Source organism: Coregonus clupeaformis, chromosome 9 (assembly GCF_020615455.1).
Source record: "Coregonus clupeaformis isolate EN_2021a chromosome 9, ASM2061545v1, whole genome shotgun sequence".
Lineage (NCBI taxonomy): Eukaryota > Metazoa > Chordata > Actinopteri > Salmoniformes > Salmonidae > Coregonus > Coregonus clupeaformis.
Genome location: NC_059200.1, coordinates 49010845 through 49037798, shown reverse-complemented (window position 1 = coordinate 49037798; position 26954 = coordinate 49010845). Strand labels below are relative to the sequence as shown.

The 26954-nt window shown below is 40.8% G+C and overlaps 1 protein-coding gene across 3 annotated transcripts in view; it reads right to left on the bottom strand.

Annotated features, from left to right (window-relative positions):
• LOC121574012 (long-chain-fatty-acid--CoA ligase 6-like) overlaps positions 1 to 26954 on the bottom strand; it is a 60933-nt gene that overhangs the window by 15964 nt on the left and 18015 nt on the right. For all 3 annotated transcript variants that reach the window (XM_045222658.1, XM_041886519.2, XM_045222659.1), the window contains exons 2-15: positions 25899 to 26119; positions 25116 to 25233; positions 24438 to 24502; positions 23711 to 23812; positions 23375 to 23474; positions 20229 to 20407; positions 14418 to 14450; positions 12313 to 12364; positions 9027 to 9100; positions 8645 to 8722; positions 1057 to 1191; positions 826 to 960; positions 480 to 575; positions 208 to 280 (exon numbers count right to left, since the gene is read on the bottom strand). In XM_045222658.1, the coding sequence (XP_045078593.1) occupies positions 208 to 280; positions 480 to 575; positions 826 to 960; positions 1057 to 1191; positions 8645 to 8722; positions 9027 to 9100; positions 12313 to 12364; positions 14418 to 14450; positions 20229 to 20407; positions 23375 to 23474; positions 23711 to 23812; positions 24438 to 24502; positions 25116 to 25233; positions 25899 to 26102 (1444 nt within the window). In that variant the 5' untranslated portion in view covers positions 26103 to 26119. The remainder of the gene's footprint in view (positions 1 to 207; positions 281 to 479; positions 576 to 825; positions 961 to 1056; positions 1192 to 8644; positions 8723 to 9026; positions 9101 to 12312; positions 12365 to 14417; positions 14451 to 20228; positions 20408 to 23374; positions 23475 to 23710; positions 23813 to 24437; positions 24503 to 25115; positions 25234 to 25898; positions 26120 to 26954) is intronic.

Sequence of the window (26954 nt, the reverse complement as noted above, 5' to 3'; positions counted from 1 at the left end):
GGCTCCCTTCATATGCACTACTTTTGGTCAGGGCCCGAGTCCCTATAGTGCACTACTTTCGACCATGGCCCATAGGCCTCTGGTCTAAAGTAATGCACTATATAGGGAATAAGGTGCCATTTGGGATGCATCCCATATTATAAGGTTTGTTGGGTGACCTGGGAGTGGAGCAGCTGGAGTAGAAGAGGAGAGGGAAGATAAGCTAACCTGAGGTCCAGTCTCCAGGAGTGGTAAAAGTACAGCCAGCAGTACACTCTGTCTGGCCATACGCCTCATACACCTACAGCCAGCAAGGATAGACAGGATGTTAGGAGGATGTGATATAATGAGACTGACGGTTTGTGTGGTGTGTCTGTGTGCACGCGTGTTCATGTGTTTGTGTATGTGCACATTCTTGTGTGTGTGTCTGTTTGTGTGTGTGCGTGCATGTGTGCATGTGTGTGTTTATGCACTCATACATGTGTGTGTGTGTCACTCACCTGACAACCCAGTGCTGCCCTGAGAAATCCCAGTACAGCGGGGGAGGCCGGAGCAGCTCCAGTTATAATCATACGTAACCTCCCACCCAGGCTGGCCTGCCAACAGTACACAATACTATCACAACCTAAACTCCAACAACACACCAAAAATCTGCCTCCCAACACCGCCAAAGGGTCACACTGGGGACATACCCCCTTTATTGTCTGAACACACACACAGCACACATCTATATATCAATCTTCACATCCGTCCGTCCGTCCCTCCCTCCCTCCGTCCATCTATCCATACATACATCAACTGTATCAGGCCACTCATGGGGAGAAGAGGAGGTGGTGAGGTGGATACCTGTATCTTACTGAAGAATATCTTATCCCACAGGCTGTCCATGCGGATGATCCCATTGCTGACCTCTGCCCCTTTTCTCTTGGCTGCAAAGTTCAGCAGCCAGCGCTTCAATGGAGTGTTGGCCTGGCTGAAGATCTGTGGAACACACACACACGAGAGAGGGGGTGAGTTGACATAAAATATGGAGAATGAGTGGAGGTGTGTGTGTATGTGGGTAGGTGGTTCTCTCACCTTGTCGTACATGCGGTTGAGCAATCGTGGTACCACAGGGAGAATTGTGGGCCGTAAGGCCTTCATGTCATCAGACAGCAGGCGGATGTCGCCTTGGAAAAAGCCGATCCGGCCACCATGACAATACACCACAGACTGGGGAAATAGAGAGAAATAGCACAAAACCGAGTCATTGAGTCAAAAAGCAGTTATTGCATACAGTAGGGGTAAGTTGACCCAAGGGGTAAGTTGAGCCACCCTTGTTTCTAGGAAACCATACACAAAATTAATAATTTGACCAAATATTTAGGAAGAGGTCATCATTTCATGGAGTCTGTGGAGGAAGAAACCACATGGAAAAAAGTGTTAAGCAAGTTAGGTCCTAAATACATTTAAACCAAGTCATTTTCACCAAGTCAAATGAATTTATTGTGTTAGAGGTTTTATGATACTTGTATGTAAATCAATGTAGATAATTTAAAGATTGTTCTATACATCAGTTGGGATCTCTATAAGCTTCAATATGAAGTCCTAAACCTTGCATGAAAGTGCATCCTTGTAGCTGTGTGGGATAATATAGTCAAAATGTTTGCCTTGGGGTAAGTGAGCCAATGGCCATCGGGTAAGTTGAGCCAATGGCAAGTTAAGAAAATTGAAGTGTTTTCTTCCCAGGCGTAATGCAAGGAAATTAGGTAACAACAGGGCCTTGCCTATGTTATGAGTTTTAAAAAAATACAAAGTGTTTTTTAGGTGTTAAGTCTGTGTTAAAAGATTATTCAAATGATTAAAAAACAAAAAAACAACGATCTGCAGGGGAAAGGCTCTGCAGGGGAAAGGCTCTGCAGGGGAAAGGATCTGCAGGGACCGCCTTTTTTCTTCTTCTCCGTGTTGACAGACTTGATTTGCATAATAGACTGCAGGGATCATAATACTGTATGTGGCATACATGTTTAAATGTTTTATTGTCATATATACTGGATAGGTGCAGTGAAATGTGTTGTTTTATAAAGTCAGCCATAGTAGTACAGCACCTCTGGAGCAATTATGGTTAAGCGCCTTGCTCAAGTGCACATCTACAGATTTTTCACCTTTTCGGTTTGTGTAATTCAACCAGCAAGCTTTTGGTTACTGGCCCAACGCTCTAAGCGCTAGGCTACCGGCTGCCCTAGGAATAGCACAGCATAGGCATTGCCATAGCCTATTCACAGAGTTCTACACGGAGAACATGAGCTGTTCCTGTTGTGGGTGTTTACATTTGTATTTGTATTTATTATGGATCCCAATTAGCTGCTGCCTTGGCAGCAGCTACTCTTCCTGGGGTCCAGCAAAATTAAGGCAGTTCATACAATTTTAATAACATTACAATACATTCACAGATGTGTACGTATGTGTATAGTGCGTATGTTATCGTGTGTGTGTATGCATGTGTCTGAGCCTATGTTTGTGTTGCTTTACAGTCCCCGCTGTTCCATAAGGTGTTTTCTTTATCTGTTTTTTAAATCTAATTTTACTTCTTGCATCAGTTACTTGATGTGGAATAGAGTTCCATGTAGTCATGGCTCTATGTAGTACTGTGCGCCTCCCATAGTCTGTTCTGAACTTGGGGACTGTGAAGAGACCTCTGGTGGCATGTCTTGTGGGGTATGCATGGGTGACCAAGCTGTGCGCCAGCAGCTCAAACAGGCAGCTCGGTGCATTCAAAATGTCAACACCTCTCATAAACACAAGCAGTGATGAAACCAATCTCTCCTCCAAATTGAGCCAGGAGAGATTGACATGCATATTGTTAATATTAGCTCTCTGTGTACATCCAAGGGCCAACCGTGCTGCCCTGTTCTGAGCCAATTGCAATTTGTGGCACCTGACCACATGACTGAACAGTAGTCCAGGTGTGACAAAACTAGGGCCTGTAGGACCTGCCTTGTTGATAGTGCTGTTAAGAAGGTAGAGCAGCACTTTATTATGGACATACTTCTCCCCATCTTAGCTACTGTTGTATCAATATGTTTTGACCATGACAGTTTACAATCCAGGGTTACTCCAAGCAGTTTAGTCACCTCAACTTGCTCAATTTCCACATTATTTATTACAAGATTTAGTTGAGGTTTAGGGTTTAGTGAATGATTTGTCCCAAAATACAATGCTTTTAGTTTTAGAAATATTTATTCCTTGCCATCCACTCTGAAACTAACTGCAACTCTTTGTTAAGTGTTGCAGTCATTTCAGTCGCTGTAGTAGCATACATGTATAGTGTTGAGTCATCCGCATACATAGACACTCTGGCTTTACTCAAAGCCAGTGGCATGTCATTAGTAAAGATTGAAAAAAGTAATGGGCATAGACAGCTGCCCTGGGGAATTCCTGATTCTACCTGGATTATGTTGGAGAGGCTTCCATTAAAGAACACCCTCTGTTTTCTGTTAGACAGGCAACTCTGTATCCACAATATAGCAGGTGGAGTAGAGCCATAACACATACGTTTTTTAAGCAGCAGACTATGATCGATAATGTCAAAAGCCGCACTGAAGTCTTACAAAACAGCCCCCACATTCTTTTTATCATCAATTTCTCTCAGCCAATCATCAGTCATTTGTGTAAGTTATGTGCTTGTTGAATGTCCTCTATAAGCATGCTGAATGTTTGTTGTCAATTTGTTTACTGTAAAATAGCATTGTATCTGGTCAAACACAATTTTTTCCAATAGTTTACTAAGGGTTGGTAACAGGCTAATTGGTTGGCTATTTGAGCCAGTAATAAAGGGGGCTTTACTATTCTTAGGTAGTGGAATGACTTTTGCTTCCCTCCAAGCCTGGGGGCACACACATTCTAGTAGGCTTAAATTGAAAATATGGCAAATACAGTGAGGGAAAAAAGTATTTGATCCCCTGCTGATTTTGTACGTTTGCCCACTGACAAAGAAATGATCAGTCTATAATTTTAATGGTAGGTTTATTTGAACAGTGAGAGTCAGAATAACAACAAAAAAATCCAGAAAAGCATTTCAAAAATGTTATAAATTGATTTGCATTTTAATGAGGGAAATAAGTATTTGACCCCCTCTCAATCAGAAAGATCTCTGGCTCCCAGGTGTCTTTTATACGGGTAATGAGCTGCGATTAGGAGTGCTCCTAATCTCAGCTTGTTACCTTTATAAAAGACACCTGTCCACAGAAGCGATCAATCAATCAGATTCCAAACTCTCCACCATGGCCAAGACCAAAGAGCTCTCCAAGGATGTCAGGGACATGATTGTAGACCTACACAAGGCTGGAATGGGCTACAAGACCATCGCCAAGCAGCTTGGTAAGAAGGTGACAACAGTAGGTGCGATTATTCGCAAATGGAAGAAACACAAAATAACTGTCAATCTCCCTCGGCCTGGGGCTCCATGCAAGATCTCACCTCGTGGAGTTGCAATGATCATGAGAACGGTGAGGAATCAGCCCAGAACTACACGGGAGGATCTTGTCAATGATCTCAAGGCAGCTAGGACCATAGTCACCAAGAAAACAATTGGTAACACACTATGCCGTGAAGAACTGAAATCCTGCAGCGCCCGCAAGGTCCCCCTGCTCAAGAAAGCACATATACAGGCCCGTCTGAAGTTTGCCAATGAACATCTGAATGATTTAGAGGAGAACTGGGTGAAAGTGTTGTGGTCAGATGAGACCAAAATCGAGCTCTTTGGCATCAACTCAACTCGCCGTGTTTGGAGGAGGAGGAATGCTGCCTATGACCCCAAGAACACCATCCCCACCGTCAAACATGGAGGTGGAAACATTATGCTTTGGGGGTGTTCTTCTGCTAAGGGGACAGCACAACTTCACCGCATCAAAGGGACGATGGACGGGGCCATGTACCGTCAATTCTTGGGTGAGAACCTCCTTCCCTCAGCCAGGGCATTGAAAATGGGTCGTGGATGGGTATTCCAGCATGACAATGACCCAAAACACACGGCCAAGGCAACAAAAGGGTGGCTCAAGAAGAGCACATTAAGGTCCTGGAGTGGCCTAGCCAGTCTCCAGACCTTAATCCCATAGAAAATCTGTGGAGGGAGCTGAAGGTTCGAGTTGCCAAATGTCAGCCTCGAAACCTTAATGACTTGGAGAAGATCTGCAAAGAGGAGTGGGACAAAATCCCTCCTGAGATGTGTGCAAACCTGGTGGCCTACTACAAGAAACGTCTGACCTCTGTGATTGCCAAGAAGGGTTTTGCCACCAAGTACTAAGTCATGTTTTGCAGAGGGGTCAAATACTTATTTCCCTCATTAAAATGTAAATCAATTTATAACATTTTTGACATGCGTTTTTCTGGATTTTTTTGTTGTTATTCTGTCTCTTACTGTTCAAATAAACCTACCTTTAAAATTATAGACTGATCATGTCTTTGTCAGTGGGCAAACGTACAAAATCAGCAGGGGATCAAATACTTGTTTCCCTCACTGTAGGAGTGGCAATATCGTCCGCTATTATCCTCAGTAATTTTCCATCCAAGTTGTCAGACCCCGGTGGCTTGTCATTGTTGATAGACAACAATTATTATTTCACCTCTTCCACATTCACTTTACTGAATTCAAAATTACAATGCTTGTCTTTCATAATTTGGTCAGATATACAGTTGAAGTTGGAAGTTTACATACACTTAGGTTGGAATCATTCAAACTCGTTTTTCAACCACTACACAAATTTCTTGTTAACAAACTATATTGTTGGCAAGTCGGTTAGGACATGTACTTTGTGCATGACACAAGTAATCTTTCCAACAATTGTTTACAGACAGATTATTTCACTTATAATTCACTGTATCACAATTCCAGTGGGTCAGAAGTTTACATACACTAAGTTGACGGTGCCTTTAAACAGCTTGGAAAATTCCAGAAAATGATGTCATGGCTTTAGAAGCTTCTAACAGGCTAATTGACATCATTTGATTCAATTGGAGGTGTACCTGTGGATGTATTTCAAGGCCTACCTTCAAACTCAGTGCCTCTTTGCTTGACATCATTGGAAAATCAAAAGAAATCAGCCAAGACCTCAGAAAACAAATTGTAGACCTCCACAAGTCTGGTTCATCCTTGGGAGCAATTTCCAAACGTCTGAAGGTACCATGTTCATCTGTACAAACAATAGTATGCAAGTATAAACACCATGGGACCACGCAGCCGTCATACCGCTCAGGAAGGAGACGCGTTCTGTCTCCTAGAGATAAACGTACTTTGGTGCGAAAAGTGCAAATCAATCCCAGAACAACAGCAAAGGACCTTGTGAAGATGCTGGAGGAAACCGGTACACAAGTATCTATATCCACAGTAAAACGAGTCCTATATCGACATAACCTGAAAGGCCGCTCAGGAAGAAGCCACTGCTCCAAAACCGCCATAAAAAAGCCAGACTACGGTTTGCAACTGCACATGGGGACAAAGATTATACTTTTTGGAGAAACAAAAATAGAACTGTTTGGCCATAATGACCATCGTTATGTTTGGAGGAAAAAGGGGGATCTTGCAAGTCGAAGAACACCATCCCAACCGTGAAGCATGGGGGTGCCAGCATCATGCTGTGAGGGTGCTTTGCTGCAGGATGGACTGGTGCACTTCACAAAATAGATGGCATCATGAGGAAGGAAAATTATGTGGATATATTGAAGCAACATCTCAAGACATCAGTCAGGAAGTTAAAGCTTGGTCGCAAATGGGTCTTCCAAATGGACAATCACCCTAAGCATACTTCCAAAGTTGTGGCAAAATAGCTTAAGGACAACAAAGTCAAGGTATTGGAGTGGCCATCACAAAGCCCTGACCTCAATCCTATAGAACATGTGTGGGCAGAACTGAAAAAGCGTGTGCGAGCAAGGAGGCCTACAAACCTGACTCAGTTACACCAGCTCTGTCAGGAGGAATGGGCCAAAATTCACCCAATTTATTGTGGGAAGCTTGTGGAAGGCTACCTGAAACGTTTGACCCAAGTTAAACAATTTAAAGGCAATGCTACCAAATACTAACTGAGTGTATGTGAACTTCTGACCCACTGGGAATGTGATGAAAGAAATAAAAGCTGAAATAAATCATTCTCTATATTATTATTCTGACATTTCACATTTCTTAAAATAAAGTGGTGATCCTAACTGACCTAAGACTGGGAATTCTTTCTAGGATTAAATGTCAGGAATTGTGAAAAACTGAGTTTAAAAGTGTTTGGCTAAGGTGTATGTAAACTTCCGACTTCAACTGTACTTGGATGTGTAGTCTCAGCAATTGTTGCTGGCATGTCATGCCTAAGTTTGCTAATCTTGCCCCAAAATAATTCAAGTAGTTGGCAATATCAGTTGGTTTTGTGATGAATGAGCCATCTGATTCAATGAATGATGGAGCTGAGTTTGCCTTTTTCCCCAGAAATTTCATTTAAGGTGCTCCAAAGCTTTTGACTATCATTCTTTGTCATTTATCTTTGTTTCATAGTGTAGTTTCTTCTTCTTTTTATTTAGTTTAGTCACATGATTTTTCAATTTGCAATACGTTTGCCAATCGGTTGTGCAGCCAGACTTATTTTCCATTCCTTTTGCCTCATCCCTCTCAACCATACCATTTTTCAATTCCTTATCAATCCACTGGGATTTAACAGTTTTTACAGTCATTTTCTTAATGGGTGCATGCTTATTAGTAACTGGAATAAGCAATTTCATAAATGTGTCAAGTGCAGTGTCTGTTTGCTCCTCATTACACACCACGGACCAACATATTATTTACATCAACAACATAGGAATCACTACAAAACTTATTGTATGACCTCTTATACACAATATTAGGCCCAGCCTTTGGAACTTTGGTTTTCCTAGATATAGCTACTATATTGTGATCACTACATCCAATGGATTTGGATACTGCTTTCAAAGAAATCTCTGCAGCATTGCTGCATAGAATTCACATGCATTAAGTGTTTGGATGTGTGTATTCTCGTGAACGTGAATCATATGTCTGCTTGTGTTGGAGGCGAAGCGAGGTTGTTTCCTGTGTCTGTGTCTGCCTCTCACACGCTGACAACGGAAGAACACGTATTGCAGCGAGACAAAACAGGCATGCTGGTTGAACCCGTGTGGTTGCTTTACCCCCTCAGTGCTTTAGCTGGTCCAGTAATTACTCAAAAGAATAGTGTAGTTCGTGACTGATCCTAAATTAGTAGTTAGGGACAGTAAAAACCATATCTAAAGGAAACAACAGACCAAGTTTGTGTTCCAAATGGCTCCCTATTCCCTTTGTAGCGCAGTATATTAAGGTTAAGGGTGCCAATTATATACCATATGGTGCCAGTTGGGACTCAAGTTTCCTGTAGCTGTTAGAAGCGGCATAAATAATCTGCACCCTTAACTATATGAGCCAGCTTTTACAGTGGAAGCAGATATGGTATCAATAAATAGCTGACTGGCTATGGCATAATTAATATCACATATAGCCAGGTCAATAATGACTCAGGGCAGGGGCAACTGCCAAGATCCTTCAGGTCTGGAAATGCACGTACACACACACACAGCCAAAGAGGAGCAAGCACACGCCCACACCAACTATAATTATACAGCTGAAAGCTTAGCGGGGGCTTTGTTTGTTTGACATTACCTCAATGAGTCTCTCAAACATGTGAGCCAGAGGCAGGAAGGAGATGAGAACATCGTCTTGGTTTGGGAAGATGACTTTCTGTGGTATTCCATAAAAGCATGGGGGAGAGAAGCGGTGGTTAGACAGGATCAGAACCATTTGTTTCCCACCACTAAACTGTAAAATATGCTGTTAATGAGAAACATAAATGATGCACAAGCTCACAAAAAACAAATACATTTGTGTCGTCTTGTCCCATGTAAGATATGTGACATGAAGCAATTTAGTGAGCCTTGCCTCTAATATAGTTACAGAAATGGGAGAAAAGCACCTACTCAAGATAAATGCAAGGCAAATTTCTCCAAAGAAAGGGTCTGTGACACCATAGTCTGTTTGAACTCACATCTGTCACTTTGAGGAAGCCTGAGAAATCAGCCACAACATTCCCATGTGTAAGCATGACTCCCTTTGGGTTTCCTATGGAGGAGAAAGACAGAAAACAACACCCAACAATGGACTCTCAACAATGGAGGAGAAAGACAGAAAACAACACCCAACAATGGACTCTCAACAATGAATAGCATTAGCTCCGTCCCAAATGGCACACTATTGAGTTTGAGTTTTTGTATTCTTGCTCACAGATAAAACTGAAGAAATGCAGAATTTACATCACTAATAGTTGCAAAACACTCATGTAAAATACATAACACGTGACATAAATAGAGTACAGAACACTTAACATTACAGGACATTTTTCATGATGGAAATTACAATATTACAATTTGATTGTAAAAAATAGAATTTTGGGGAAAACCATTTAAGAGCTAGAGTTATTCCCTTTTATAGTGTACTACATATGGCTCTGGTCAAAAGTTGTGCACTATAAAGGGAAAAGGGTGCCATTTGGGACAGATCAAGTATCAATCCATGGAAAACAACAACGGTAGATATACACTGAACAAAATTATATTCGCAAAATGCAGCAATTTCTAAGATTTTACTCAGTTACAGTTCATATGAGGAAATCAGTCAATTGAACATTTCTGCAGTCAGCATGCCAATTACATGCTCCCTCAAAACTTGAGACATCTGTGGCATTGTGTTGTATGTCAAAACTGCACATTTTAGAGTGGCCTTTTATTGTCCCCAGCACAATGATCATGCTGTTTAATCAGCTTCTTGATATGCTACACCTGTCAGGTAGATGGATTATCTTGGAAAAGGAGAAATGCTCACTAACAGGGATATAAACAAAATTGTGCACAGAATTTGAGAGAAATAAGCTTTTTGTGCTTATGGAACATTTCTGGGATCTTTTATTTCAGCTCATGAAACATGGGACCAACACTTTACATATTGTGTTTATATTTTTGTTCAGTGTATATGGAAAAACAAACAGTTAGCTATTAGCAGCCTAGGAACTATAGGAATAATAATATTGTGTCACTTTTTTTTTCGGGCTACACATTCACTTTTTTTTATATATGTCTTGCCATAGTGGGAAATGCCTTAGTTGTACTACCCTGTAACAACCTTTGGAACACACACTCTTAGAGACAGACCACAGGAGATAAGAGAGGCCAGGGCACCAGGGGAAATTACACTGAAAGACCAACAGGTGGCACTCTTTCCACTACTGCAGTGGGCCGCTTAGCCTTGTCTGGAAATACAGGGGTTCTCCTAATCTTACTCCTACTACTCTTTGTGACTGTGTTTTTGGCCAGACTGTAATAACAGGGCAGGATTCCATACAACTCCTCTTGTATGTCTGTCTTTCCCTCTGAAGTCTATAAGTGTTAGGGGCACTAACATGACCATACTATTAACCATGATACAATGCCTTGCAAAAGTATTCATCCCCCTTGGCGTTTTTTCTATTTTGTTGCATTACAACCTGTAATTTATATGGATTTTTATTTGGATTTCATGTAATGGTAATACACAAAATAGTCCAAATTGGTGAAGTGAAATGAAAAGAACTGAAAAAATGAAAATATTCTAAAAAATAAATAACGGAAAAGTGGTGTGTGCATATGTATTCACCCCCTTTGCTATGAAGCCCCTAAATAAGATCTGGTGCAACCAATTACCTTCAGAAGTCACATAATTAGTTAAATAAAGTCCACCTGTGTGCAATCTAAGTGTCACATGATCTGTCATATGATCTCAGTATATATACAGTGAGGGAAAAATGTATTTGATCCCCCCTGCTGATTCTGTACATTTGCCCACTGACAAAGACATGATCAGTCTATAATTTTAATGGTAGGTCTATTTGAACAGTGAGAGACAGAATAAGACAACAAAATCCAGAAAAACGCATGTCAAAAATGTTATAAATTCATTTGCATTTTAATGAGGGATAATACTTTTTTCCCTCACTGCACACCTGTTCTGAAAGGCCCCAGAGTCTGCAACACCACTAAGCAAGGGGCACTACCAAGCAAACGGCACCCTGAAGACCAAGTAGCTCTCCAAACAGGTCAGGGACAACGTTATGGAGAAGTACAGATCATGGTTGGGTTATAAAAAATATCAGAAACTTTGAACATCCCACGGAGCACCATTAAATCCATTATTAAAAAATTGAAAGAATATGGCACCACAACAAACCTGCCAAGAGAGGGCCGCCCACCAAAACCCACGGACCAGGCAAAGAGGGCAGAAGGTACTCTGGTCAGATGAGACTAAAATTGAGCTTTTTGGCCATCAAGGAAAACACTATGTCTGGCGCAAACCCAACAACTCTCATCACCCCGAGAACACCATCCCCACAGTGAAGCATGGTGGTGGCAGCATCATGCTGTGGGGATGTTTTTCATCGGCAGGGACTGGGAAACTGGTCAGAATTGAAGGAATGATGGATGGCGCTTAATACAGGGAAATTCTTGAGGGAAACCTGATTCAGTCTTCCATAGATTTGAGATTGGGACGGAGGTTCACCTTCCAGCAGGACAATGACCCTAAGCATACTGTTGAAGCAACACTTGAGTGGTTTGAGGGGATACATTTAAATGTATTGGAATGGCCTAGTCAAAGCCCAGACCTCAATCCAATTGAGAATCTGTGGTATGACTTAAAGATTGCTGTACACCAGCGGAACCCATCCAACTTGAAGGAGCTGGAGCAGTTTTGCCTTGAAGAATGGGCAAAAATCCCAGTGGCTAGATATGCCAAGCTTATAGAGACATACCCCAAGAGACTTGCAGCTGTAATTGCTGCAAAAGGTACCTCTACAAAGTATTGACTTTGGGGGGGGGTGAATAGTTATGCACGCTCAAGTTTTCAGTTTTTTTGTCTTATTTCTTGTTTGTTTCACAATAACAAATATTTTGCATCTTCAAAGTGGTAGGCATGTTGTGTAAATCAAATGATACAAACCCCCAAAAAATTCATTTTAATTTCAGGTTGTAAGGCAACAAAATAGGAAAAATGCCAAGGGGGGTGAATACTTTCGCAAGCCACTGTACATGGTCTGAAATGGTCAGGGGGAGGCCTCTTCCTGTTAATAATTTATCACACACAATGAGCAAAGTAATAGACACACGTCAGGGTTGGACTTGAATCAGGTATTGTGGATGAAGTGGGCTAAACTCTTAAGATAGTACATTACTGTGTTAATACACATCAATACTGTGTTTAGCTTGAAAGAATAAGACACTTTGGGGTGTTAGTTTGTCTGACCATACCTGTGGTACCACTGGTGAAGCACACGATGGACAGGTCTTCTGGCGTAGGTGGCTGTGGGGAACAAATCTAGTCTGAATGAAATCTTTAACTCATTGACATCACCTTTAGACAATAATCACCATCACATTAGCCCATCTCTGACATTTTAAGCAATATGTGACTGTAGATAAGTCTGTGAGTGCTTGCATTATTGCTTAATGTGACTAACATAAAGCAAGAATACCAGTAGTGTAATGTATTAAGTATCTGCACTTTACAATTAATTTTTTTGACAACTTTTACTTTTACTACACTACTTTCCTAAAGAAAATATCTACTTCTTACTCCCATACATTTTCCCTGACACCCAAAAGTACTCTTCACATTTAGAATGCTTAGCAGGACAGGACCATTGTCCAATTCACACATCAACAGAACATGGCCATCCCTACTGCCTCTGATCTGGTGGACTCACTAAACACAAATACACAAATAAATTAAGAAACAAGAAAATTGTGCTGTCTGGTTTGCTAAATATAAGGAATTTGAAAGGATTTATAGCGTTCACTTTTACTTTTGATACTTAAAGACATGCTCCGGAACTTTGTAGACTACTAAGTGTTTTGGAAACCTCACGCTTTGGGCTGAATGTGTCAATGTGTAGTTCATACATGCATAATCTATGAGCAGAATTACTGTTTTACCCAGGGGTGAAAGTAGATGTAATTTCTTCCTGGTACGAGACCTCCTATGTGTGTATGCGCGTCCACCCAAAAAATGTATGGGCCTATCAGGCCCAGCTCTGGACGTTCTACTGCCCTAGGCGAGACAAAAAATTGCCACCCCCCTCCTATCCCTGCTAAACTAGAATAGTGTACAACAGGGGTCGACAATAGGTTTGGCCTTGGGCAAGAACAGAACAGAACAGAACATATTAGCAGCCCAATTCATAGGCCTATGCTATAAATTAAACACAATTTTTAACACATTTGGTTAGTAGGCTATGTCATCAGTAATCAGTTCAATGTCAATAACATATCCTAATATTTTCAATCTGATTATACTGATAAAATCACCAATGTCTCTATTAAATTAGTTTTTTATATTTCTTTGAGCATCGATTGGGGTAAAACAGCTTGCAATTGAGAAAATGCTGCTCTGAAAAAGTCTCTAAAGAAAAGTGGATAATGAAAATAGAAGTAGGCAGTAGAGAGTAGTAGGCATTTTTACCATATTTCTCCAATGTCAAAGCAGAGTGTCTTGTTTGCAACGAAACGGTTGCAAAAAAAATTATATTAGACATCCTTATGAATCTAAGCATGGGACTTTCAAAAGTTACCTTTCCAACCAGACAGAGGCTCGACCGACGCAGAAAAAGTTAAGCTTCAACTGCTGGCTCCTCGTCCGTTGCTTAACCCAACAACAGAAGGGCTTCCCTAAAAGCTGCCTGGGTTTAAACGTCTTGTCTTTTCAGAAATTGAAAAGCTAAATGAATAGGGACAGAATAGCAAAGTAAAATTTTTTGTCTCCTCCAATATTGAAGACCGCAGCTCAGCTTCAGAATGTCATAGAGACGAATCAATATATCCCAATATGCATCAGAGTAGCATCTTTTGTGGGCATTTTAAAGCTTGTTTCTAGCATTAGGCATCACGGAGTTAAGCATTGTTATAGACCGCTTTCTATTATCTGGATACTATTTATTTATTTCAAAATATAAAGCTAACAATAGGTATCCTTTTTGCCCTTTTTCTTTAAGAAAGGGTATGGCATACCCCCACTCAATTTGAGCCCTGGTTCAAACCAAACCCACCAAGCCCTTCCCAAACACGAAGGTATTTAAGGACTGCATGGTGACAGTATTGGAGGATTTGGCTTTACCGACAAATCTATGGATAGCATAATTGCGTCTGTCAAACAGGTAGACCTACCTCTTATTTTTTAGAATAGGAAGAAATAGGCTCCAACAAAGCCCTCTTGTTGTTAGTGAAGTGGAATTAAAATGAAGACAATTGTTGAAATGAATTACTTTCAGCACCATTTGCTGTCCACCTCTTCTTCATTATGCCGCAGCCGCTCCAAAGCTGATGTCTGCAATCAGACCAGACATACAGACTGTACTTACCATGGGATTTCTGTGCTTCTCTCTGCCCAGTGCCTAGATGGGACAGCAGCATGCAAAGAAGCACAACATCTTGTGTTAGATAATCATTAGAAGAACCATAAAATACAATACACAGCCATGGTGAAGTAGAGGGGATTGAATATCTGAACAACTCTAACGTCCCCACAAAAGAGATGCTTACATAGTTTTACGCTAGATTAATTTAGTAATTATAAAAAGTGCATGCCGAAGCATTCTTTCTTTATTTGCCAGAATGTAGGCTCTAAGCAGTGTTGGGGAGTAGTGAACTACATGTACTGTAGTTCAACTAGTAATTTAATAACATGTTGCTGAAGCTTGGTGGTCGTTAAACTAAATTCAAATCTTGGTAGTGTTTTCAGTAGTTAATAACTTTTTTTGCCATGTAGTGGTGTAGCTAACTACTGGAACTACACACTACTTTTTTTGCAAAAAGAAACGAAAATATGGGTAAAGTAGGGAAATATTTCCTTAAATTTTTTGGCATCATACCTGCCTAATTCTCACTTGAAACATCGTTTTTATGTTTAATAGGTCAAAATACACATTAGGTTAACATCTGACTCTAGTGATCTGTTCTTGCAATTTGTAGACTATAGACTATGACATTTCAGATGTAGGTATGATTATTTTTCACGAACTGGTTTGAATGTAGTGAACTACTTTTTCTCAGTAATTTAGTTACGTAAATTATATGCTTCTTAAGGGTTAGTGTAGTTTAACTTCTTCCAGTGTGAAGTAATTGGTAGCTTGGTAAACTATATTTTCATAGTAGCTTCCCCAACAATGGATCTAAGTATAACTTTTGCTTGTATCATAATATTTGTTTTACGTTGACATGGAAATGTATCTCAAGGAGGTGAAACAGGCTAGACCTGTTCAAGATGCCATCATGTTTTACATTTACATTTTTACATTTTAGTCATTTAGCAGACGCTCTTATCCAGAGCGACTTAAAGTTAGTGAGTGCATACATTATAATTTTTTCATACTGGTCCACCGTGGGAATCGAACCCACAACCCTGGCGTAGTAAGCGCCATGCTCTACCAACTGAGCTACACAGGACTACAGAGGTAATTACAGTACCAGTCAAAAGTTTGGACACACCTACTCATTCAAGGGTTTTTCTTAATTTGTTACTATTTTCTACATTGTAGAATAATAGTGAAGACATCAAAACTATGTAGTAACCAAAAAAGTGTTAAACAAATCAAAATATATTTTATATTTGAGATTCTTCAAAGTAGCCACCCTTTGCCTTGATGACAGCTTTGCACACTCTTGGCATTCTCTCCTTGAAATGTTATGTGTTGTCTGACCTTCATGTCTTAAAGTAATGATGGACTGTCCTTTCTCTTAGCTTTTTTGAGCTGTTCTTGCCATAATATGGACTTGGTCTTTTACCAATTATGGCTATCTTCTGTATATTAACCCTACCTTGTCACAACACATCTGATTGGCTCAAACGCATTAAGAAGGAAAGAAATTCCACAAATTAACTTTTAACAAGGCACACCTGTTAATTGAAATGCATTCCAGGTGACTACCTCATGAAGGTGGTTGAGAGAATGCCAAGAGTATGCAAAGCTGTCATCAAGGCAAAGGGTGGCTACTTTGAAGAATCTCAAATATAAAATATATTTTGATTTGTTTAACACTTTTTTGGTTACTACATTATTCCATATGTGTTATTTCATAGTTTTGATATCTTCACAATTATTCTACAATGTAGAAAATAGTAAAAAATAAAGAAAAACCCTTGAATGAGTAGGTGTGTCCAAACTTTTGACTGGTACTGTATGTGTTCAAAGTTGCCCTCAGAGGGCTAGTACATGGAGTACAGTAAATACATACTGCAGGCTTTACTAAAAGTTATAGCCTACACATCAGTCATACGTTAGTGTTCGGAGTGTTTAGAGTAAATGTTATTTTACGCACACTACATAGCTGCTCCTCACACTCCCCCTCCATTTACGTTTGTATCTTTACCTCTTGTGAACCATGCCTATCTTTGCCTCATATTTCTGAACAGCTGAAATAAAAAACCCTGTGGTGATTTGAACAAACATTCCCAAAAATATTTATTGAAGGCTATACAACCTTCGCTGTTGTAACGGATATTGCAGTTGCACAAGCAGGAGGAAGTCCCTACACATTGCATTGGAGCAAAAACAATGAGCGTTTTGTGTGATGATGTACGCTAATCTATAGAAGGAAAAAATAATGTAGGGGGTCGATCAGCTTTAATATTGCAGATAGATTGTGGCTTCTATCAATGAAATTGTCTGCGTCATTTCCAATCCCCCAGATATATTTTTTGTAAATATTTACAGTATATTAATTTAAATATATATTTTTGTTATTTATTATTTTCCCCTAACCCTACCACCCCTCCCCTAATTGGAGTAAACTAATGGACAACAATACTTAGGTTTCGACTTCCAGCTTATACATACAACATACATTTCATGGACAGTATATTTTACATTAGTTATCGTTTTTGTTTTTAGTCCCAGCCTTCAGCTACCCTCAACCCCTCCCATCTCTCTCTGAAGACCATCCAGTTTTGATTTCTAGCTGCCATATATTTTTCCACTGTGCTGTAATGTTTCAGAAAAGTTCTGAACCTTTCTATTATCATAGTTTCTACAGATTGTAAATTAAAGATAAACACGTTTTCTAAGAGTATTATTATATTATTTAGCGATTGACTATGACTTTTCAAATCACCCAGCGTAGCTCCAAGTAAATTTAGCAATTTTTCAGCCATTCCTGAACCTGCGACCAAAAACAAGCTACATATGGGCAGTACCAAAACAAGTGATCTAATGATTCTGTCTTTTCGCAGCAAAATCTGCAGAGCTGGGATGGTTGTATCGCCCATATATATAACATTCTATTGGTTGCAAGAATTTTGTATAATAATTTAAATGGAACAATTCTAAGTTCTGAATCCGGCGTCGTTTTGTGTATCAGTTCATAGACCATGTGCCATGGAATCGGTACATTGAAAATCTCCACCCAGCTATTTTGCAACCTGTATGGTGCAGCTGTCAATTGTTTGGTCCTTAAATGAAGCTGGTATACCTCTGGTATAATTTAGGTATTTGATGCAGGGCAGACAGACATGTTCCTTACCTTATCCCCTTTCCACTTGCCTCGTCCATTTTTGCGGTCAGTTGGTTGTAATTTTGGATAGAGCAGACATTTCCATTATTTTTGTTAACTGCATGTGTGACATAACTCCACCAGTCCTATTTATGAAATAATTTATAAAGATTATAAAGTTTTTGTTTTTTTATAATGTAAAAAAAAAAATCAATTTGTATATTTGAGTTTAACCATAATATTTGTTATAATATTTGTTCTGTCTTTTATGGTGGATTAAACTGAAATTGCAACCAGCTTTCTATTGCTTGTTTTAAAAATAGCGATATTTTGGAGATTATTTCATTTTTAAATAATCGAAAGTGAGAGCTTGTAATCTGAATGAAGGAAAAAAGGCCATTCTTCAATATGGGGTGAGCCATTCTTACTAATCTGCTAGAGAACCAGTTCGGATTTAAGTATAGCTTTTGTATGACTGGAGCCTTTAGTAAGAGGTCCAATGCTTTAATATTTAATCATTTCTGCCCTCCGAATTCATATTCATTATATAAATAGGCCAGTTTAAATTTGTCTGTTCCAAATAAAGTGGAATACTTTTATGTCATTATATAAAATAAAATAAAAACAAGTTGTTTGGTGTAGGCAGGACCATAAGTAAATAGGTAAACTAGGATATGACTAAAGAATTAATCAGGGTGATTTTTCTACAAATAGACAGGTGTTGTCTTTTCCATGGCAGAAAAATCATATCTAATTTGGCTAACTTTCTATTAAAATGTATTGCAGTGAGATCATTTCTTCTTTCGGGATATGAATACCGAGTATGTCCACTTCCCCGTCGGACCATTTTATTGGTAAACTACACGGTAATGTAAAAGTTGTATTTTTTAGAGATCCAATACGTAATATGGTGCAATTATCATAATTCTGTTTAAATCCAGAGAGGGTTAGAAAAAATATCTAGATCCTCTGAGGCTGTGCAGGGATCCAAATTGTGGATTTAAAAGAAAACATGAATTGTCAGCGTACAATGGCACCTTTGTTTTTAAACCCTGGATTTCTAGCCCATTGATATTATTGTTGGATCTGATTTTAATACCTAACATTTTGATGGCCATAATAAATAGATATGCTGATAGTGGACAACCTTGTTTTACTCCTCTTGACAATGTAATACTTTCTGAGAAGTAGCCATTATTTACTATTTTACACCTGGGGTTACTATACATAACTTTAACCATTGTACAAAATTAAAATAGTCCAGGCATTTATATATAAATTCCAGTCGTACTTTATCAAAGGCCTTTTCAAAGTCAGCTATGAATACCAGGCCTGGTTTCCCAGATTTTTAATAGTGTTCTATTGTTTCCAGTACTTGTCTTATATTATCTCCAATTTATCGTCCATGTAAAAAAACCTGTCTGATTAGGATGAATAATATCCAACAAAACCTTTTTAATTCTACACGTTATGCATTTTGCTAGGATTTTGGCATCACAACACTGAAGTGTAAGGTTTTTTTTAGGTGGACGGATCTTTATATTTACCACCTGGGTCCTGTTTCAGTAATAGTGAAATCAGATCTTCTTGCTGAGTATCTGATAGTCTACCATTTCTATAGGAGTGGTTAAAACATGTTAATAACGGACCTTTGAGTACATCAACAAATCTTTGATATACCTCAACTGGTATGCCATCCAGCCCTGGAGTTTTCCTGGACTTGAAGGCTTTAATTGCATCTAGAAGTTCCTCCTCTGTAATTAGGCCTTCACATGAGTCTTTCTGTATAGCTGTTAATTTTACACTATTAATGGGAAAGAAATCCTTACAATTAACTTCAGTTAGTGGAGATGGAGGACACTGAAATGAAAACATATGCTTAAAGTACTTTGCTTCCTCTTTCAAAATATTGTTTGGTGAATCATGGATGACTCCATCATTTGTAACAAGTTTCTGTTAATTCTTAGGCTAATCTTTATAGTTGCTGCCATATTGTAGCCACTAACCAGCACCTGTAAAAATAATGTAACTCCCCACTTGAGTTTTGTATTGGGGCAAAAAACAATCAGTGTTTTAACCACATATAGGCCCTACCAACTGCTATTGTGCTTCTCAATGATCAGGCAAGTAAGTACTGCACGAGTAGGCTACCTAGCTGCTCCACCTCTGGGCAGCTGAATGTTCTAGGCAGCCCGAGCATGTGTATCCAGACCGGTAAACAGAGTCTGATAATGAGCGAGTTCGTTTTGCGTCGCCTGGTGCCCGGTGTGGTATTATTCTTCACGTCGTTTGTCAACTACTGCTTTCGACTGCCTACTATTTGTGATGATAATCTTCATAGTTATGCTGCCGTAGCGAGAGTTGCTTTAGTGTATAACATGAAGTGGGAGCACTGAGCAGAAGCTACGTAGGCAGCAAAGTAGGTCGCAGCTACGTTAAAAAAAATCCTGCACCTGCGCAGAAATCTGTATCAATAGCCACGGCAAGTCGGGTTCCACAAAATCCGGAACTGTAGCCACTCCTGAAAGTATATTAGCTGGGCTGAGGCCCCTCTTCTTCCCTACCTGAGATCCATCCCTCCCCTCTCCATCTGCCCCTACTCTCCCGGCTCCCTCCCACCTCTCTCCCTACCCTCCTACACTACTCCCCCATCCCCCCTGCCCCCCTACACTCTCCCTACGTACCTCAATGTCTTGCATGGACTGGACGATGACCCCACAGCCCTCCCCTTGCTCCAGCAGGGCATGGTCAAAAGGGTCCATGAGGATGATCCTCTTCAGCCCGGGGGTTTCCTGCCTCTCCACGTTACCCAGCAGCACCTGGGCCTTCTCAGGCTTGTCGCAGATCACTGTGATGATGTCGGCTGAAAGACAGCACACAAGAGATCCGCATGCCTTTTGTGAGAACTAGAACACACATACATGATCCAATCAGCTAGTAAACACACAGCTAACTAACTACTGCTCTACAAACAGATTTCCCTTCCATGGCCTTGGAGCAGAGACAAATCCTGTTGGGGCACTGGGCCAAAACCAACACACTGTATCACTGAGGGGCAGTTGGACATTTTGAAAAAAATGATGAGAGTGAGTTTTTTTTATTTTTATTGCTAACAAGCATTGTTCAATACTGTGGATACATGTGCAAAACTCTAAATACAGTTATCAAAACAACATGCAACTTGGCAATGCACATCCTACATGTCTCAAAAGCTAATCTTTCTACCAAATGAAAGCTAAGAGTCTCTCATGACATGCACACTTTGTCATTCATAGTATCATGACCTACAAAACTCTAAAAACAGATACCACTTGAAAATGGGTCAATTTGTCTTTAATATCATATTTTTTTTAGATGAACCAACAGTCATTTTTACAAAGAAGAGTGGCAAACCTGTACTGTATAGAATGTCCTGCAAGATATGTAAAGAAATAAAGCAGAAAGGCTGCAATATGCTTCAATACAATTGACTGTATTTTTGCAAATTACTCTATTTTGCTTTTTGCAGAGTAATTCCAAAATACACAAAAATAAATAATTCCAGTACTGTTAAACAAACAAAAAGTGTATACACACTATGAATATGCATAGCATATTGTCCAAATGAAACAGATATATAACAATGCTAGTCAACCCTGTCTGCTGCATTGGGCCACAAGTTCTCTTCCACATCACACCTGGGAAAGAATCTCTTTGCATGCCTGATCCATCCCTGGCAATCTTCTGCAGAGATATCCAGGCATCCTGCATTCATTGCATCCAAGAGTGACATTTGATCATGTGGATGGTGGTCATAAACTTTCCACCTCCATGAGGAAAATAATTATTCTATGGGGTTGAGGAAGGGAGAGTAAGGGGGGAGTTAAAGTGACACCATCCCGGGATCGGCTGCAAACCACTCTGTGACTGCATGGGAGTAGTGAAATGCCACATTGTCCCATGCAATCACCCAGATTTCCATATTTCTTCTGACTTGCCCTCTTTCTTCACCTGGCAAAAGCATTCCATAGAGGTCATCCATGAATGAAATGAGGTGCTCTGTGTTGTATGGCCCAATTAGTGGTTTATGTAACAGCAATCCTTCAGAGGATATTGCGGCACACATTGTGATGTTGGCACCCCTCTGGCCCGGGACATTCACTGTTGCTCTTTCCCCGATCACATTCCTTCCACGTCGGCGTGTTTTGGCCATGTTAAAACCAGCCTCATCCACAAAGACGAACATGTGGGGTGTTGGCCTGGCTTCAAGCTCCATGACACTCTAAAATATTGTAAATCCACACGGCAACATAACAGTTATTCTATAACAGTAGTTTACATTACAGTATATTGTAACTGTGCAGTGCTCTGGTGGGTTTTGTTTACAGTAAAAACAGTACTGTATTACAGGATATAGACATCTTACCTGGACATATTTGTACCGGAGTTCCATGACACGATCAGAGTTCCTCTCAAATGGGAATAGTGTACACCTGCTTCATGCTGATATGATGCTTTGTCAAGACTCTAGCAATGGTTGTCGTGCTTACACTTTCAACATTATGAAATGTATTATTGTCTGCCAACACTCTCTCTTGAATTTCTCTGAGTTTTATGGCATTGTTGCTAATGACCATGTCAACAATTACAGCACTCTGAGACCAGCATCTCTCATTGATAGACCATGATTGACAACATGATCAATGATTGTAGCCCTAATCTCATCTGACACTACAACGCTGGGTCTTCCCCTCAGTCGTCTTCCACCACGGATACGTAATCCTCTGCCTCTCCCGACAACTCTTCCACCTCTGTTAGCCACTACACGATCTCTGGCTGGGTCCATGTTTATGTAAAATGTATTCCAAAGATGTCCCCTTTTGTAGAGATGGTAATGACATAAAAATGGAAAACACCTGGGTAGGTCTTCAGTTACGTAATGTAGAATGAAAATCAGATGTGAAAAATTAAGTTATTATTATTATTTATATTTTGCAGTCTCATTCAATTTTCAGTATCTTTTGAACTTGATTTTAACCGTTTTTATAAGGGTATCTTAACATTTGCATAATGGTCTGTAGATACATAGAGTTTTGTTGGTAAATGTGTTTTTGTGAGACAAATATTTATGTAATTTGAAAGATGTTGTCATTGAATGCATTTTGTGTCAAAGCAATGACAAATGATCCACAGGCTGCCACATAGTGTTGATGTGATAACTGTATTTAGAGTTTTGCACATGTATCCGCAGTATTGAACAATGCTTGTTAGCAATCGAAAATAACTGTAATGTTAGCTGTCTGATTAGTGTGAAACTAAAGAATGGAGAGCCCTGAGGTCATGGGAAAGAAGGAGAGTGTAACGACAGATCTCAAGGCCTGCTCCCTCCCAAACCCACTGAGCTAAGCTCATTACCTCCAGCATAAGGCAAAGGTGAGCCCTAGCCTGATTCCTGTGAGTATGCGGAGATAAAGGGATTGTGTAACTTAAACACAACAAAAAACAATTCTCTAGTCTAGGAAAAACTGTTATTCAGGAAGGGAAGGCTGAGTGTCTCAGCTTTTCATCCTTTCAGACACATCTATAGATTGTATGCATTTCATGACATTGCCAATGCAGCTTGATCAAGAAAATAATTAAAAGAACTGGACCATGAAACTAAAAGGAACATTCTCAGATCTATTGCTATGGGCTAACAGAGTAGACAGCACTACACTTACAGTAAGGCTCAGTCCCAATTGGCTCCCAATTCCCTATGTAGTGCACTACTTTTGACCAGGACCCATAGGTGACCTGCATGAGGAAAAGGGTGCCATTTGGGACACAAACATCAGAAAGCTGCTAGTCTTACCAGTGTTAATGATATACCGTATGGCATCAGGCCCTAGTGTGTCATACAGAGGCACCACCACCATAGAGTAGGTGTAGCAGGCCAGCTCCGAAATGATCCACTGTAAGTACAGACAGACAGGTCAAAAGGAGGTCAGCGTCGCCATAAAGATAATTAAAAAAGCCTCTACAAGTCGGGGCTGTTAAACTGTATATCATGTCAAAACATTTGTGAATCAGTGTCGTCCCAAATGGCACCCTATTCCCTATATAGTGCAGTATGTAGAGTTATGCAGTATGTAGAGAATATGCTGCCATTTGGGACGCACACAGTGTGTTGCTGTGATGATGACCTCACCTCTGGCCTGTTCTGTGCAAACACTCCGATGAACTGATCTGGGCTCGGCGTGCAGCCCTGGCTCAGCAGCCCCGACCCCAAGTGCTCCGCCCGGGTTGTGACCTGGAAGTCAAAAAGAAATAGGACAGCAGCTGAGCGTATTGGGAAACGAGAAATATGACAGTATAAAACAAAAACATACCTCTGCTCAACTCTCATGATGTCATAGATTAAATATTGGAGCGGAGCAGAGTGTTTGCGTAACTCTAGAATCCTTCCAGCTGCAGCATTCCAATGCTGAAGTGTTTAAAAGCTTCCTAAATAAATCATTTTCAATACCATTAAAGAGTTCCATTTACAGAATGCTGAAAATGAATCCCTCCCTTTTGATCGTGTTTGGAAGCCCTTCAAATGTGTGTGTTAAAAAGGCCAGTAGTTCAGTAGTGGTACAGAAAGCTTTAGTGTAAATCAACTTCAAATTTCAACTCTGTGTTACTACAGAGGTTTGAGTAGTAGCAGACGTCTCTCCTTGAAGTAGGGGAGACTGTAAACTGAACCTGTGCATCTGTTGAGACACCATATGCGACACGTCCAAATGCAACACAAACCACAAGGAGTGAGTTACACACAGAGCTATAGATTACACTAGCCCTATGAAGGAATAGACCACACGGAGCCTGTATGCAAAGCAGAGAGCTGCTCTTGTGCTTCAGTGTTCTGTACAGAGGTAATTCTACTGTGTGCTTACCTCTTTATAGGACAGCCACTTGTAAGGCTGGTTGGGTAGCCGGGAGCCTAAGCAAGGTCCATCACCTAAAGACAATACAACAACAGGATGAGTAAGGGAAAAACATGAAACCACAGAAACACCCAAACTATCACATGAAGACACACAGAAGTTATTGACTGACGCTCATGACCACACATCTACAGTACATTTCGATTCCGCTATCTATTCCTTGTATTTAGTTCTCTTTAGCAATCTCTTCACTGTGTACTAACAATACAATGACAGTTGGTCCTCAGCATTATTTTTCAGTCAGTCAGAACCAGATATAGAGAGATACTATCTACTTTATATACAGTCTAGTCTGTCTGCAGTTTGACTTTAGGCCTCAGACACTATTTCCCACACTCAGTTGCCATGGTAATCTAGATGGCACTGTTTCACTCACACAGACAGACCACACAGGCAGGGCACTAGCGCTTTGTCAGACCACAATTTCTGTGTGTGTATATATTACTCAGACCACAGTGTATGTGTGTGTGCATGTCTCTGAGAAAGTGCTAGTGTGTGTGCGTGTGTGCATACATGCGTCTGTCTGTCTGTCTGTGACTGTCTGCACATGTAAGTGTGTGTGTGTGTGTGTGTGTGTGTGTTTGTGCGTGTGTGTGTGTGTGTGTGTGTGTGTGTGTGTGTACACACCGGCTATGTGGAGGCCTCTCTGGAACACCTCGTACATGGTCTTGGCATCCTCATGGTAGTGTGTCAGCAGCTTATTGGGGCTTTCCCCCAGCATTGACCTGCGACCCCCATCTTCATGCTAGAGACAGACAGGGGGAGATAGACACAGTGAGGCTAGGGAACACACACACACACACAGAGAGACACACACCAAAGTAACAACATTACTATTTCTACTGTAGTCCAAATATACAGTAGGTTCGAAATCCAAAATGTTACCCTTTATTCTCTTACTTACGTGAGGATATGATAATGTGTGTATGAGGGTAAATGGAGTGGGTGTAACAGTTGGGTGGAAGTGGTATTGCGTTAACCCTCAGGTAAACCTCTGTGGGGTTTATGTCTTAGTCAGCCCCTTTTGTTGTGTGCTGCCCTGGTGCACAGGGCCTGTATTCACAAAGTGTCTCAGAGAGTGCTGACCTTGGATCAGGTACACCCTGTATTATTCCTTTTGATCTAAAAGGCAAAACTGATCCTAGATCAGCGCACCTTCTCTGAGACGCTTTCTGAATACGGGCCGAGGTGGCGTATCGCATCCAGAGGAGGCTGGTGGGAGGAGCTATAGGAGGACCGGCTCATTGTAATGGCTGGAATGGAATAAATGGAATGCTTGGAAACACATCAAATGCTTGGAAACAACGTTTGACTACGTTCCATTGACTCCATCCCAGCCATTACAATGAGCCAGTCCTCCTATAGCTCCTCCCACTAGCCTCCTCTGATCGCATCGTATTTCTGGCTTACCAGCACTTCCTCAGACTGGTGCTGGAGGTTGCAGGGAGGAGAGATGGCGCGTGGCCGTGTGGCCAGCCAGTAGGCCAGCACGGCAGTCAGGGTACCGATTCCCACCAGCGTGGAGGTGGGCAGGGAGCGGAAGAACTGGGTTAACTCGTCTAGCTCAGGCAGCTGTAGACTGCTCATTAGCTCCTGGGCCTGCATCCTCTCCATCAGGGTGGAACTCAGCTCTGGGGTGGGAGAGGAGGAGGGGGGAGGGGGGGAGAGAAGGGTAGAGAGGAGAGTAAGTGATAAGGAGAGGCGGAGAAAGGAGAAGAGAAAGAGGGAGCAGAGAGAGGAAGAAGATTGAATAGTGGGGAAGAAAGTGAGAGGGGGCAGGGAGGAAGAGAGGGGGAAATTAATTGGGAGGGCGGGGCAGAGATAGAAAAATAGAGGTCAGATGCAGGGTTATGACTTACAGACTTAGGCTATAGCTTGCGGTCATCCCACAAAACAGTAGATCTACAGTGCTGTGAAAAAGTATTTGCCCCCTTTTTAATTTTCGCTACTTTTGCATATTTTTTATACTGAATGTTATCAGATCTTCAACCAAAACCTAATATTAGATAAAGGGAACCTGAGTGAACAAATAACACAACATTACATTCTTATTTAATTTATTTCATAAACAAGGCTATGCAACACCCAATGCCCCTGTGTGAAAAAGTAATTGCCCCCTTACACTCAATAACTTGTTGTGCCACCTTTAGCTGCAATGACTCCAACCAAACACTTCCTGTAGTTGTTGATCATTCTCTCACGTCGCTGTGGAGGAATTTTGGCCCACTCTTGCATGCAGAACTGCATTAACTCAGCGACATTTGTGGGTTTTCAAGCATGGACTGCTTGTTTCAAGTCCTGCCACAACATCTCAATTGGGATTAGGTCTGGACTTTGACTAGACCATTCCAAAACCTAAAATGTGTTGCTTTTTAGCCATTTTCATGTAGACTTGATTGCGTGTTTTGGATCATTGTCTTGCTGCATGACCCAGTTGCGCTTCAGCTTCAGCTCACAGACAGATGG